General features: G+C 42.6%; 1 protein-coding gene across 2 annotated transcripts in view; it reads left to right on the forward strand.

Annotated features, from left to right (window-relative positions):
- The window catches only part of LOC138670889 (electroneutral sodium bicarbonate exchanger 1), a 346,456-nt gene that overhangs the window by 200,068 nt on the left and 130,501 nt on the right, over positions 1-15,887 (forward strand). For both annotated transcript variants that reach the window (XM_069758639.1, XM_069758640.1), the window contains exons 3-4: positions 1,471-1,617; positions 2,151-2,286. In XM_069758639.1, the coding sequence (XP_069614740.1) occupies positions 1,471-1,617; positions 2,151-2,286 (283 nt within the window). The remainder of the gene's footprint in view (positions 1-1,470; positions 1,618-2,150; positions 2,287-15,887) is intronic.

A 15,887-nucleotide genomic window follows, 5' to 3' on the forward strand; every position in this document is an offset into this window, starting at 1 on the left:
GCATATCTCGACTTCAGCAGAGCGGTTGATAAAGTATCTCATACTATCCTTATTGAAAAAATGACAAAGTATGGGATTGACAAGGCTACAGTTTAAGTGGATTCATAACTGGCTCAGTGATCATATTCAAAGAGTTACACATCCAATTGGAAGAGTGTTTCAAGTGGAGTACGACAAGGCTCTGTCCTGGCCCCAGTGTTGTTCAATATTTTTATAAACGATCTAGATAAGGGAACTGAAGGTAAACTGATTAAATTTGCATATGATGCAAAGCTTGGAGGGATAGCTAAAGGTACCATCACATTAAGCAACTTACCAACGAGAACGACAACGATCTGTGACGTTGCAGCATCCTGGATAGCGATCTCGTTGTGTTTGTCACGCAGCAGCGATCAGGATCCCGCTGTGATATCGCTGGTCATAGCTGAAAGTCCGGAACTTTATTTGGTCGTCAGGTTGGCGTGATTCGTCATGTTTGACAGCAAAAGCAAAGATGCCTGCAATGGTTTTTCATGGAGCGAACAACCAGCGAGAACGATAAGTACGTCACTGGATCGCTCCTGCATCGTTCAGCTGTTACAGTGTTTGACGTCTCCTAGCGACCTAAACAGCGACGCAGCGAGCGGTATCGTTGTCTATATCGCTGCAGCGTCACTTAATGTGACGGTACCTTAACACTAGAGAAGACAAAGGATTCAGAAGGATCTAGATAAGTTAGAACAATGGACGTGTTGAAACAGAGGCTGGATAGACATCTGTCCAAGATGGTTTAGTGAATCCTGCATTGAGGAGGGGGTTGGACACTATGAGCACTTCTGACAACTATCAGCAACTATCGGCACCCCACTGATCATACTTGAATGACCTATCCTAAGGATAGGTTATCAATGTTAAAGTAGTTTAAATCAATACCATTCATTTTTTACATTGAATGTTTTTGAACAGTACAACTAATTTCAACAGCCCGTATGATTTAGGCAATTTTTCTAAAATTCATCCAAAGGCGGTAAAACAAGTAGCAATGGCCACAATGTTAAAAGACCCACCTACAGGGGAGGTAGTGCAAATATCACTTTTAAAAGGCTTCAACTGGACTGGTAGATGTGCACTTTTCTTCTAATAGCAGATTTTTAAGATCAGAAGGATTTGGTGTGTTAAACTTGCCAAAATCTTTGCTCTTACGGGAAGTAAACAGCTGGCAAGAGATCTGGCAGTGTCTTGTTCCCCTTCAACAAATATGCAAGCCTAAAAATAATTATCAGATGAAAGCATTTGACATTTGTTTAATGTATATAACTAGCCTTAGTTGACTGTTTGTCTGATTGGTCTACTCATAAAGGTCTTCTGGAAACCAATACATTAAATGTTTTTAAGATATTGCACATATAATAATGATAGAGCTTGATAGTAGCTGGGGACCCTGTTAATAAGAATTAATGTATTAAATATTATCTCATATTCTGTATTTAGGGCACAGAACATTGTATGTTGGCGTTCGGATGCCACTGGGTCGGCAAAGCCATAGACATCATCGAACTCATGGACAGAAGCACAGAAAACGAGACCGCATGAAGGGAGTTATACAAGAGGAAGGCCATGATGAGTCACTAGCTCATGGTATGTAGTCATTTTGCAATCACATAACCAGATTAGCCTCTTCTGATCAGACGTATTAACATTTGTCTTTGAATAGTTGGACTACATAGTTATATTTTGCATTTTTCAGACTATAAGGCGCAGCGGACCATAAGACATATCTAGGTTTTAGAGGAGGAAAATTAAAAAAAATTGAAGCAAAAAAAGTGTTAAATTCTGTACTAATATTCCCCATCCTGGTAGATATATTTCCCCAATCCAGGTATACATGGCCCGCTGTCACGCAAGTGTTGGAAGACTAAGTGGGGGGAGATGAGCACTGGTCAGTCTCCACTGTACACTAAAGAGAAGAAGGGTGACAAACAAGGGGGAAGCAACTTATTTTGAGCAGAATCAGAGAGTTAACACCAAATATCTTCCAACAGCACCAGAGAAAAAGTTAGCCGACTGCTATATTTCCAAGCCTTCACAAGAGAGAATGTGAATATCACTGGTGTCTCCCTGAATATAAGTAATGGCTAAAGTAAAAAAGTATACCCTTATCATTCTTGTAGACACACCATCCCAAAGAGTGCAGTTCATCCTTGGGACAGAAGAGGATGAAGAACATGTGCCCCATGAGCTTTTTACAGAATTGGATGAAATCTGTGTTAAAGATGGAGAGGATGCTGAATGGAAAGAGACGGCAAGGTAAAAATAACTAAGAATCACGCAAGTAAATAATGTATTATGCGATCTAAAATATTACCTTCTACAGGTGCTGTAGGATATTATTAGTGGGTATCTGACACTCCCGCCCATGATCATCTGTTGGCAGATCCCACTATAGTTGGATATAGACAGTGTACAGATCTGGAAGATCTAGGCTCTATACACTCTGTAGTGGCCATTGTAAAATATTGCAGCTCTGTGCCATCCACCTCAATAAGAGCTAAGCTTTACCTGAGAACAGCTATTACACAGTGTATGGAGCCGAGCTGTTCCAGCTCCATACACTGTCTACACCCGGTCAAAGCGCAAGCTGCAAATTGCTAATTAGTAGGGGTGACCGATGCTGCATTTCTAAATATATTGATGGTCTTTCCCTTGGATAGATCATCTTTATCAAAGTCCTGGACAAACCTTTTAATTCTACACTGGACATAGCGACAGTATTAGATAGTATACAAATAGTCTCTTAAGAGAGGAAGAGGGCAAGAACTCTAGTGTCACTAACTGAAGGTAGCAATCCTAAAAGTCACTATTGACCCTTTAATCAATCTTGCCACATGACTTAGGATAAGAAGCTAAACCATACACTCCATTTGCAGACACATGTTTAGGGCTGCTTGCCACTCATCAGTGGATCTGATCAAAGCAGGGGATCTGATTTGACTAAGTAAGAGACCTCTGACAGGGTCTAAAAGACAACATTTCTCCTTGTGGAGGGTGCCAAGCCAGTGTAAGGAGACATAATTCTATGCAATGCTTCTCTTGTGATTTTAATATCCAAATAGTCTCTTCAAAGAGAAAGAGGACTAGAGCTCTAGTGGCACTTATTGAATCTAGTTATCCTAATAGTGGAAATTAACCCATTCAGCGAACATTGCCACATGATCCTCTCATTTAGCCAAATGAGACCTGATTTGCATTGATGATCGCTCACGATGTCACCTTTGCGCTCACAGTGCTAGCAGGGATCTCGGCACAGCTCGTCGAGGCTGGGAACATATCCTCCATGACCGGAAGTAACCTCTATGATGTTACCACCGGTCACTGACGGTGCGCTCTCATCCACCAGTGGTTCTCAGCCTGGGCGGTCGCATCTTGGCACCATCCAGGTTGAAACTAATTATTCCCCAGACATGCATTATGGCATGGGACAGAACTACAGATAGGTGAGGGATATTGTTGTTTTTTTATTTTTGGTTTATTACAGGAGAACAAGGGCTTCGGTGGAATAGGCTTTTAGTGAGTATAACTGTGTTTGTTATTGTGAAATAAAAATGGAAAACTGTGTTTTGTTTTATTTCTAATAACAGACTTTATTCTGGCTGTGTCTTTATTTACCATGCAACGATTGGATTAGTCATGGATAGGCGTCTTATAGACACTTCTCCATTACTAAGCCGTGGTCTTGATGTCACATGACAATACAAAGGTGACTTCAACCCCACAAATATGAACTCCACTTTCCAGCTACAGGGCAAGTGGGAATTGTCGCATCTAATAGATGTGCTTTTTCTGGGCAGCTGAAGGCTGCTATTTTTAGGCTGGGAGGGGGGGGGGGCAATATTCATGGCCCCTTACTAGCCTGGGAAAACCAGCCCCCAGCTGTGAGTTTTAGCTAGGCTGGCTGTCAAAAATGGGGGGGAACCGAAGCCATTTATTTTTTTATTATTTATTTAAATAGTTAAAAAAATTGGCATGGTGACCCCTCTATTCTTTATAACCAACCTTGCTAAAGCTGACAGCTGAGGGTTGCAGCCCCCAGCTGAGAGTTTTGCCTGGCTGGTTATAGAAAATACAGGGGAACCCACGCCAATTTTTTCATTTATTTATTTATAGCGCAGGCGGCCTGCAGTCTCTGTTATCACGTAAATGTAACTCATCATTCTCCCCTGCTCACGCCGATCGCCAGCAGAGCAAGGGAGAAGGATGAGAGCCATGTTCAGCACTCCGTGCCGGAGAACAGCGCTTACTGTAACGCTTCTTCCCCAGTGCTGATGCGTGTCACATGGATGACATCCATGTGTGTTATGCGTGTGCATGTGTGTGGGACCTTTTGCAGCCCATGCTGACATTAAAAACGGACATGTCAGCGTGTTTTGCCCATGGACACACGGTCCGTGGGAACACACTCACATGTGCACAGACCCATTCACTTAATTCAGCAAATAGCCCTCCGTTCCTCCTGAGTCTCTCCCTATGGCTAAGTTGTACTGTACAGACGCATATGGGGTATTGCCACGTTCAGCAGAAATTTGGGACAGATTTTGGTGCCATTTTTACCCACTTCTTGTGTGGAAATGTAAAATCTTTGGCTAAAACAGAATTTTGGTGGTAAAAATGTAACATAGTAACATAGTAACATAGTAACATAGTTAGTAAGGCCGAAAAAAGACATTTGTCCATCCAGTTCAGCCTATATTCCATCATAATAAGTACCCAGATCTACGTCCTTCTACAGAACCTAATAATTGTATGATACAATATTGTTCTGCTCCAGGAAGACATCCAGGCCTCTCTTGAACCCCTCGACTGAGTTCGCCATCACCACCTCCTCAGGCAAGCAATTCCAGATTCTCACTGCCCTAACAGTAAAGAATCCTCTTCTATGTTGGTGGAAAAACCTTCTCTCCTCCAGACGCAAAGAATGCCCCCTTGTGCCCGTCACCTTCCTTGGTATAAACAGATCCTCAGCGAGATATTTGTATTGTCCCCTTATATACTTATACATGGTTATTAGATCGCCCCTCAGTCGTCTTTTTTCTAGACTAAATAATCCTAATTTCGCTAATCTATCTGGGTATTGTAGTTCTCCCATCCCCTTTATTAATTTTGTTGCCCTCCTTTGTACTCTCTCTAGTTCCATTATATCCTTCCTGAACACCGGTGCCCAAAACTGGACACAGTACTCCATGTGCGGTCTAACTAGGGATTTGTACAGAGGCAGTATAATGCTCTCATCATGTGTATCCAGACCTCTTTTAATGCACCCCATGATCCTGTTTGCCTTGGCAGCTGCTGCCTGGCACTGGCTGCTCCAGGTAAGTTTATCATTAACTAGGATCCCCAAGTCCTTCTCCCTGTCAGATTTACCCAGTGGTTTCCCGTTCAGTGTGTAATGGTGATATTGATTCCCTCTTCCCATGTGTATAACCTTACATTTATCATTGTTAAACCTCATCTGCCACCTTTCAGCCCAAGTTTCCAACTTATCCAGATCCATCTGTAGCAGAATACTATCTTCTCTTGTATTAACTGCTTTACATAGTTTTGTATCATCTGCAAATATCGATATTTTACTGTGTAAACCTTCTACCAGATCATTAATGAATATGTTGAAGAGAACAGGTCCCAATACTGACCCCTGCGGTACCCCACTGGTCACAGCGACCCAGTTAGAGACTATACCATTTATAACCACCCTCTGCTTTCTATCACTAAGCCAGTTACTAACCCATTTACACACATTTTCCCCCAGACCAAGCATTCTCATTTTGTGTACCAACCTCTTGTGCGGCACGGTATCAAACGCTTTGGAAAAATCGAGATATACCACGTCCAATGACTCACCGTGGTCCAGTCTATAGCTTACCTCTTCATAAAAACTGATTAGATTGGTTTGACAGGAGCGATTTCTCATAAACCCATGCTGATATGGAGTTAAACAGTTATTCTCATTGAGATAATCCAGAATAACATCCCTCAGAAACCCTTCAAATATTTTACCAACAATAGAGGTTAGACTTACTGGCCTATAATTTCCAGGTTCACTTTTAGAGCCCTTTTTGAATATTGGCACCACATTTGCTATGCGCCAGTCCTGCGGAACAGACCCTGTCGCTATAGAGTCACTAAAAATAAGAAATAATGGTTTATCTATTACATTACTTAGTTCTCTTAGTACTCGTGGGTGTATGCCATCCGGACCCGGAGATTTATCTATTTTAATCTTATTTAGCCGGTTTCGCACCTCTTCTTGGGTTAGATTGGTGACCCTTAATATAGGGTTTTCATTGTTTCTTGGGATTTCACCTAGCATTTCATTTTCCACTGTGAATACCGTGGAGAAGAAGGTGTTTAATATGTTAGCTTTTTCCTCGTCATCTACAACCATTCTTTCCTCACTATTTTTTAAGGGGCCTACATTTTCAGTTTTTATTCTTTTACTATTGATATAGTTGAAGAACAGTTTGGGATTAGTTTTACTCTCCTTAGCAATGTGCTTCTCTGTTTCCTTTTTGGCAGCTTTAATTAGTTTTTTAGATAAAGTATTTTTCTCCCTATAGTTTTTTAGAGCTTCAATGGTGCCATCCTGCTTTAGTAGTGCAAATGCTTTCTTTTTACTGTTAATTGCCTGTCTTACTTCTTTGTTTAGCCACATTGGGTTTTTCCTATTTCTAGTCCTTTTATTCCCACAAGGTATAAACCGCTTACACTGCCTATTTAGGATGTTCTTAAACATTTCCCATTTATTATCTGTATTCTCATTTCTGAGGATATTGTCCCAGTCTACCAGATTAAGGGCATCTCTAAGCTGTTCAAACTTTGCCTTCCTAAAGTTCAATGTTTTTGTGACTCCCTGACAAGTCCCCCTAGTGAAAGACAGGTGAAACTGCACAATATTGTGGTCGCTATTTCCTAAATGCCCAACCACCTGCAGATTTGTTATTCTGTCAGGTCTATTAGATAGTATTAGGTCTAAAAGTGCTGCTCCTCTGGTTGGATTCTGCACCAATTGTGAAAGATAATTTTTCTTGGTTATTAGCAGAAACCTGTTGCCTTTATGGGTTTCACAGGTTTCTGTTTCCCAGTTAATATCCGGGTAGTTAAAGTCCCCCATAACCAGGACCTCATTATGGGTTGCAGCTTCATCTATCTGCTTTAGAAGTAGACTTTCCATGCTTTCTGTTATATTTGGGGGTTTGTAACAGACCCCAATGAGAATTTTGTTACCATTTTTCCCTCCATGAATTTCAACCCATATGGACTCGACATCCTCATTCCCTTCGCTAATATCCTCCCTTAAAGTGGACTTTAGACAAGACTTTACATAGAGACAAACCCCTCCTCCTCTCCGATTTTTACGATCCTTTCTAAACAGACTGTAACCCTGTAAGTTAACTGCCCAGTCATAGCTTTCATCTAACCATGTCTCGGTTATTCCCACTATGTCAAAGTTACCTGTAGATATTTCTGCTTCTAGTTCTTCCATCTTGTTTGTCAGGCTTCTGGCGTTTGCGAGCATGCAGTTTAGAGGATTTTGTTTTGTTCCAATCTCCTCACTGTGGATTGTTTTAGAAATGTTCTTACCTCCCTTCTGAGTATGTTTTCCTGGGTCGTCTTTGTTCGAGTCTAATGTTTTTCTTCCCGTCCCCTCTTCTTCTAGTTTAACGCCCTCCTGATGAGTGTAGCGAGTCTTCTGGCGAATGTGTGTTTCCCAGGTTTGTTGAGGTGTAGTCCGTCTCTGGCGAGGAGTCCATCATACCAGTAATTCACACCGTGGTCCAGGAATCCAAATCCTTGTTGTCTGCACCATCGTCTTAGCCAGTTGTTTGCATCAAGGATCCTGTTCCATCTCCTGGTGCCATGCCCGTCTACTGGAAGGATAGAAGAAAAAACTACCTGTGCATCCAGTTCCTTTACTTTCTTCCCCAACTCTTCAAAGTCCTTGCAGATTGTCGGTAGGTCCTTCCTTGCCGTGTCATTGGTGCCAACATGTATCAGAAGAAATGGGTGGACGTCCTTGGAGCTGAAGAGCTTTGGTATCCTATCGGTCACATCCTTGATCATCGCACCTGGAAGGCAGCATACTTCTCTTGCAGTTATGTCCGGTCTGCAGATGGCTGCTTCGGTGCCTCTCAGTAGTGAGTCTCCCACCACCACCACTCTTCGTTGCTTCTTGGCTGTACTTTTTGCTGTCACTTGTTGCTGTGTGCCCTTTTCTTTTTTGCTTGCTGGTATTGCTTCATTCTTAGGTGTGCCATCTTCATCCTCTACAAAGATTTGATATCGGTTCTTCAGTTGTGTGGTTGGTGATTTCTCCATGGTCTTCTTGCTTCTTTTGGTCACATGCTTCCACTCATCTGCTTTTGGAGGTTCTCTGACACTTTTTGCACCTTCTGTGACCAGTAGAGATGCTTCTGTTCTGTCTAGAAAGTCTTCATTCTCTTTGATGAGTTTCAAAGTTGCTATTCTTTCTTCCAGACCCCGCACCTTTTCTTCTAAAAGGGCCACTAGTCTACACTTCTGACAGGTGAAATTGGATTCTTCTTCTGGTCGATCTGTGAACATGTAGCACATGCTGCAGCTCACCATGTAGGTTGTCACATCTGCCATGTTGCTCCTAGATCCTGCTGACTTGCTGTGTGTTTTCCTTCTTGTGTAATCTACTCAGCCAAGCTCTCTTGCAATAATGTCCTACAGGCAAAAATTCACGCGCCGTAAGGCGCGCGGTTTGGTGATGCTTTCGAAGCAGCTGGTCCCGGCTGTATCCAACGATCTTCTAGCTTAGGGAGACTTCGCTTCTCCCAGAAGGCACCTGGAATATGCAAATTAGCCTCCTGAAGCTTGAATCCCTGGTTTGGTGATGCTTTCGAAGCAGCTGGTCCCGGCTGTATCCAACGATCTTCTAGCTTAGGGAGACTTCGCTTCTCCCAGAAGGCACCTGGAATATGCAAATTAGCCTCCTGAAGCTTGAATCCCTGGTTTGGTGATGCTTTCGAAGCAGCTGGTCCCGGCTGTATCCAACGATCTTCTAGCTTAGGGAGACTTCGCTTCTCCCAGAAGGCACCTGGAATATGCAAATTAGCCTCCTGAAGCTTGAATCCCTGGTTTGGTGATGCTTTCGAAGCAGCTGGTCCCGGCTGTATCCAACGATCTTCTAGCTTAGGGAGACTTCGCTTCTCCCAGAAGGCACCTGGAATATGCAAATTAGCCTCCTGAAGCTTGAATCCCTGGTTTGGTGATGCTTTCGAAGCAGCTGGTCCCGGCTGTATCCAACGATCTTCTAGCTTAGGGAGACTTCGCTTCTCCCAGAAGGCACCTGGAATATGCAAATTAGCCTCCTGAAGCTTGAATCCCTGGTTTGGTGATGCTTTCGAAGCAGCTGGTCCCGGCTGTATCCAACGATCTTCTAGCTTAGGGAGACTTCGCTAAATGTAGTTATTTTGTCTTCATTGCCCAATGGTATAAAATTCTGTGACACACCCATGGTGTTAATATGATCACTGTACCCCTATATGAATTCATTGAGAGGTGTAATTCGTAAAATGGGGTCATTTATGGGGGTTCTGCTGTTCTGGCCCTCATGGGCTCTCCCAGTGGGTCATGGCACCTGCAAACCGTAACCTTAAAATCTTGCTTTCCTAGCCTTCTGAGCTTTGCACTGTGTCTGAAAAATATTTCCCAATTACATGTAGGGTATTAGCGCACTCAGGAAAAAATGGACCTCAGGTTGTTGTAAAAAAAAAAAAAAAAATCCTATTAGCCCTTAGAAAAATGTTAAACTTGGGGCTAAAACAACATTTTAGTGGTAAAAATGTAATTTATTTTTTCTTCACCGCTCAGTGGTATAAAGTTCTGTGAGGCATTTCTGCGTCCCTAGGTCAATTTATTGGGGAATGTAGTTTGTAAAATGAGTTCACATATAGGGGGTTTCTGTTGTTCTGGCACCTCAGTGACTCTGCCAATGTGATATGGTACCCTCAAACCATTCCAGCAAAATCTGAACTCCAGTATGGCGCCTCTTCCCTTCTGAGCTTTGCACTGTGCCTCAAAAGTAGTTTTCCCCCACATATGGGGTATAGGTGTACTCGAGAAATTGCACATTAATTTTTGGAGTCCAATTTCTCCTGTTACCCTCGGTTAAATTAAAAAAATTGAGGGTGAAAAGATCATTTTTGTGGAAAAAATATGATTTTTCATTTTCACAGCTCTACATAATAAACTTCTGTGAAGCACTTGGGGGTTTAAAATGCTCACCACACATCTAGATAAGCCCCCTGTGGGGGGGGGGGTCTAGTTTCCAAAATGGTGTCACTTGAGGGGGGTTTCCACTGTTTAGGCCCATCAGGGGCTCTCCAAAGGCATCATGGTGTCCGATCTCATTTCCAGCCAATTTTGCATTGAAAACGGCGCTCCTTCCCTTCCAAGCTCTGTCATGCGCCCAAACAGTGGCTTACCCCCACATATGGGGTATCAGCGTACTCAGGACAAATTGCACAACCAATTTCGTCTGTTACTCTTGGGGAAAAAAAAATTGGGATCTGAAGTAAAAAATATTGTGGAAAAAAAGTTAAATGTTCATTTTTTTTTTAAACATTCAAAAAATTCCTGTGAAGCACCTAGAGGGTTAATAAACTTCTTGAATGTGGTTTTGAGCACCTTGAGGGGTGCAGTTTTTAGATTGCTGTCACTGGGGGTATTTTGTATCATATTGACCCCTCAAAGTGACTTCAAATGGTGTTGTAAAAATGAGAAATCGCTGGTCAACTTTTAACCCTTATAACTTCCTAACAAAAAAAACCTTTTTGTTTCCAAATTTGTGCTGATGTAAAGTAGACATGTGGGAAATGTTACTTATAAGTATTTTGTGTGAATTGTGTGATTTAACGGCATGAAAAATCAAAGTTGGAAAATTGCAAAAGTTTCACCAAATTTCCATTTTTTTTCACAAATAAAAGCAAGTCATATCAAAGAAATTTTACCACTATCATGGAGTACAATGTGTCACGAGAAAACATCTGAGAATCACCGGGATCCATTGAATCGTTCCAGACTTGTTACCTCATAAAGGAACAGTGGTCAGAATTGTAAAAATTGGCCTGGTCATTAACGTGCAAACCACCCTCGGGAGTAAAGGGGATGAGGGGTTAATGTTTACTTTTTAGGATTGCTACATCCAATAGGTGGCATTAGAGTTCTAGTGATCTTTCTCTCTGTAGGTTATTTGCCTATTAAAATTCACAGAGAAATATTGCATGACCTTTAAGTCTCCTTACTTCGTCCTCGCATACTCCACAAGGAATATTCCTCTTTAGACCCTGAATATTAGGTAAAACACAACAATGTCAAGTCTCGCTCTGTATTACCTATGTATCCATTATGCCTCCTGCTAAATGCAATTGTTGATTATTTTTGCTCATCTTTCATTATTAATATTGTACATGGTAAATTCGCAGTGCATTGTTCTTTATCTTGTAGATTTAGACAATGCTTTAAAATTGTTTGTTATCACCTTGATGAATGTGTTGCTGATGTATCTAAAGCAGAATGTACTGGCCAGCTACTATTTTAAGATAAGGATGACTCAGCGCTCATACATTTTCCTTCTACATTCCGAAAACATACTGACGGGTTAATTGGCTTTTTAGGAAGCAGGATCTTTCACTTAAACATTTCATTGCTAGTGAGCTCCAAAGTAAATGGGATTTCCAGGTTGAAGTCACATACAGGCCGTCATGTGACTGCCCAGCCGCACTTTGAAGGGGAATCGTGGCAGTGTATGCATTGCGCAGTGTCCCGATTCGGCAGTCTGCACTCACATAGAGTCACGACCGACTTAACTCTTCAGTCTGGAAAGCCCCAAGAACTGTAGGGAAGAAAAAGCAAAAATCTTATGTTACTGTACCCCGAATAAATGATTCTGTGATGTAATATTGTAAGTCACAGTTCTGCAATAGCCACAAATTCAATAGTAGGGAGCGAATGACCTTATACAATTACACCTAGGCCCTAAAGCCATAAGAGGCCCAATGGCCAATCTGACACTAAAAGGAAGAGCAGTGTTATGTCAGTACTGTGATATCAGTGTGGAGCACCCGCTAGGAACGTGGGATACTCGGTACCAGGTCGGCACAGTTCTTAACCCCTTCATGACCCAGCCTATTTTGACCTTAATGACCTGGCTGTTTTTTGCAATTCTGACCAGTGTCCCTTTATGAGGTAATAACTTGGGAACGCTTCAACGGATCCCAACGGTTCTGAGATTGTTTTTTCGTGACATATTGGGCTTCATGTTAGTGGTAAATTTAGGTCAATAATTTTTGTGTTTATTTGTGAAAAAAAAGGAAATTTGGCTTAAAATTTTGAAAATTTTGCAATTTTCAAATTTTGAATTTTTATTATGTGACACAGAATAGTTAATAAATAAAATTTCCCACATGTCTACTTTACATCAGCACAATTTTGGAAAAAAAATTTTTTTTTTTTTGCTAGGAAGTTATAAGGGTTAAAATTTGACCAGCGATTTCTCATTTTTACAACGAAATTTACAAAACCATTATTTTTAGGGACCACCTCACATTTGAAGTCAGTTTGAGGGGTCTGTATGGCTGAAAATACCCAAAAGTGACACCATTCTAAAAACGACACCCCTCAAGGTACTCAAAACCACATTCAAGAAGTTTATTAACCCTTCAGGTACTTCACAGCAGCAGAAGCAACATGGAAGGAAAAAATAAACATTTAACTTTTTAGTCACAAAAATGATGTTTTAGCAACAATTTTTTTATTTTCCCAAGGGTAAAGAGAGAAACTTGACCCCAAAAGTTATTGTACAATTTATCCTGAGTACGCCGATACCTCATATGTGGGGGGGAACCACTGTCTGGGCGCACGACAGGGCTCTGAAGGGAAGGAGCGCCAATTGACTTTTTCAATGAAAAATTGGCTCCAATCTTTAGCGGATACCATGTCGCGTTTGGAGAGCCCCTGTGTGCCTAAACATTGGAGCTTCCCCACAAGTGACCCCATTTTGGAAACTAGACCCCCCAAGGAGCTTATCTAGATGCATAGTGAGCACTTTGAACCCCCAGGTGCTTCATAAATTGATCCATAAAAATGAAAAAGTACTTTTTTTTCACAAAAAAAATTATTTTAGTCTCAATTTTTTCATTTTCACATGGGCAACAGGAAAAAATGGATACTAAAATTTATTGGCAAATTCTCCTGAGTACACTGATACCTCACATGTGGGGGTAAACCACTGTTTGGGCACGCGGCAGGGCTCGGAAGGGAAGGAGTGCCATTTGACTTTTTGAATGAAAAATTAGCTCCAATCGTTAGCGGATACCATGTAGCGTTTGGAGAGGCCCTGTGTGCCTAAACATTGGAGCTCCCCCACATGTGACCCCATTTTGGAAACTAGACCTCCCATGGAACTAATCTAGATGTGCGGTGACCACTTTAAACCCCCAAGTGCTTCATAGAAGTTTATAACGCAGAGCCGTGAAAATAAAAAATCATTTTTCTTTCCTCAAAAATAATTTTTTTAGCCCGCAATTTTTTATTTTCACAAGAGTAACAGGAGAAATTGGACCCCAAAAGTTGTTGTCCAGTTTGTCCTGAGTATGTGGGGGGGGACCACTGTTTGGGCACACGTCGGGGCTCAGAAGGGAAGTAGTGACTTTTGAAACACAGACTTTGATGGAATGGTCTGCGGGCGTCACATTGCATTTGCAGAGCCCCTGATGTGCCTAAACAGTAGAAACCCCCCACAAGTGACCCCATTTTGGAAACTAGACCCCCCAAGGAACTTATCTAGATATGTGGTGAGCACTTTCATCCCCCAAGTGCTTCACAAAAGTTTATAACGCAGAGCCATAAAAATAATAAATAATTTTTCTTTCCTCAAAAATTATGTTTTAGCAAGCAATTTTTTATTTTCGCAAGGGTAACAGGAGAAATTGGACCCCAATAGTTGTTGCCCAGTTTGTCCTGAGTACGCTGGTACCCCATATGTGGGGGTAAACCACTGTTTGGACGCACGTCGGGGCTCGGAAGGGAGGGAGCACCATTTGACTTTTTGAACACAAGATTGGCTGGAAGCAATGGTGGCGCCATGTTGCGTTTGGAGACCCCTGATGTGCCTAAACAGTGGAAACCCCTCAATTCTAACTTCAACACTAACCCCAACACACCCCTAACCACAACCCTAACCCCAACACACCCGTAACCCTATTCCCAACCCTAATCCTAACCCTAATTCCAACCCTAACCCTAATCCCAACCCTAACCACAACTTTAACCCCAACACACCCCTAACCCTATCCATAACCCTAACCACAAGCCTAATCTTAACCCTATTTCCAGCTCTAACCCTAATTCCAACCCTAAGTCTAATTCCAACCCTATCCCTAAGGCAATGTGCCCACGTTGCGAATTTGTGTGAGATTTTTCCCCACGATTTTTGAAAAATCCGAGTGATCGTAGCCCCCCTCTGGGCTAAAGTACCACTCCCCCTGTCCCTGCAGATCGGGTGAAAGTCGGGAAGGGGTTAAAGGGGAAGTCACGTCGGCAGTGACCCGGTCCGTGGCCCTGGGCATCCAATAAAAGGAGATAAAGTGTAGTGGGAAATAAAGTCTAATGTAGTAATGTTCGTGACGCCACCTGTGGTACTCGGCCAGGGATGGCCAACACTGCTTAAAGGGATCTGCTGGGGCCGATGGTAATGCAGCTTAGATGGTTTCGCTCCCCACAGGTGGAGCAGAGGCCCCAGGGCTACCAGGACAGTCTATGAGGGGTTGTAGATGTTGGGATGCAGGAAATAATTGGAGGACACAGGATTCACAGTCTCTTTACCTTTTAATTGACAGTGCAGTCCGGGGTACAGTTTACAGGTGATCTTTGAAATTCGGGCAGCCTGGAAGCAGTTCGGAATCCCCCTAGTCAGGTGGGGTTGGAAGCCTTCCCTTCTGCACTGAATTCTAGGTTCTTGATGCCTCAGCTTTCCTCAAGTCCCTCTCTCTCAATCTGCCCCTCAGGTGGGACACTACCCACATGGCAGGCAGCTCGAGCCTTTTTACAGGTGTCCCTTTCTCTTGGTGACTCCAGGCTCTAATCTGTTGCTGTGCCTTCGGGTGTTAGATGGGCCAGAAGACCGGCAATCCCCTGCCCTCCAGTTTCAGCTGTGGGGCATACAGTTCCCACACAACCTCGGACCCCGATGTCCAGTTTCTTGCGCTTAATCCTGTGGATGAGCTCAGTCGCAGCTCCACTCCCAGTTTCTCTCTCCTTAGCTTCTTCTCCCTTCACTGTCTCACACAGACTGACTTTACCTTCTCCTCCAGACCAGAACTTATAGGGAAGCTTCCCTGAGACCGAGTTTAGAGCACCCCCTTCTGGCCTGGAGTCAGAAAAGTGTTGTATGTAAGTGTTACCTGCCAAGGGGATTCCTGCTCACTTCCAGGCATGGCATCACCCTCCCCGGGAGGCAGGCAGTACCACTGTGGCATCCGGATTCCTGGGGTGCCACAAGTGTGCTCGACAACTCTGTACTGTGATATCCGTGTGCTCGACAACTCTGTACTGTGATATCAGTGTGCATTATACCAGTACTGTGACGTCACTCACTGTATGAATTATACTTATCCTGATATAGTGTGTGCAATAACCATTTAATATTTTTATACTTGTTCTTTGACATAACTGAGTATTTCTGTGCTGATACCCTAATGTTAAACCTTTGTACATAGATATAATGTGTATTATCCTTTCTTTGGGTCATCGCTGTGTATCATACCTATGGCCTAATTTCATTTCATCTATTATTCATGTAGCAATATGTGGATTTTTCAGGATAAGAG

The sequence above is a fragment of the Ranitomeya imitator genome, chromosome 3 (assembly GCF_032444005.1).
Source record: "Ranitomeya imitator isolate aRanImi1 chromosome 3, aRanImi1.pri, whole genome shotgun sequence".
NCBI lineage: Eukaryota > Metazoa > Chordata > Amphibia > Anura > Dendrobatidae > Ranitomeya > Ranitomeya imitator.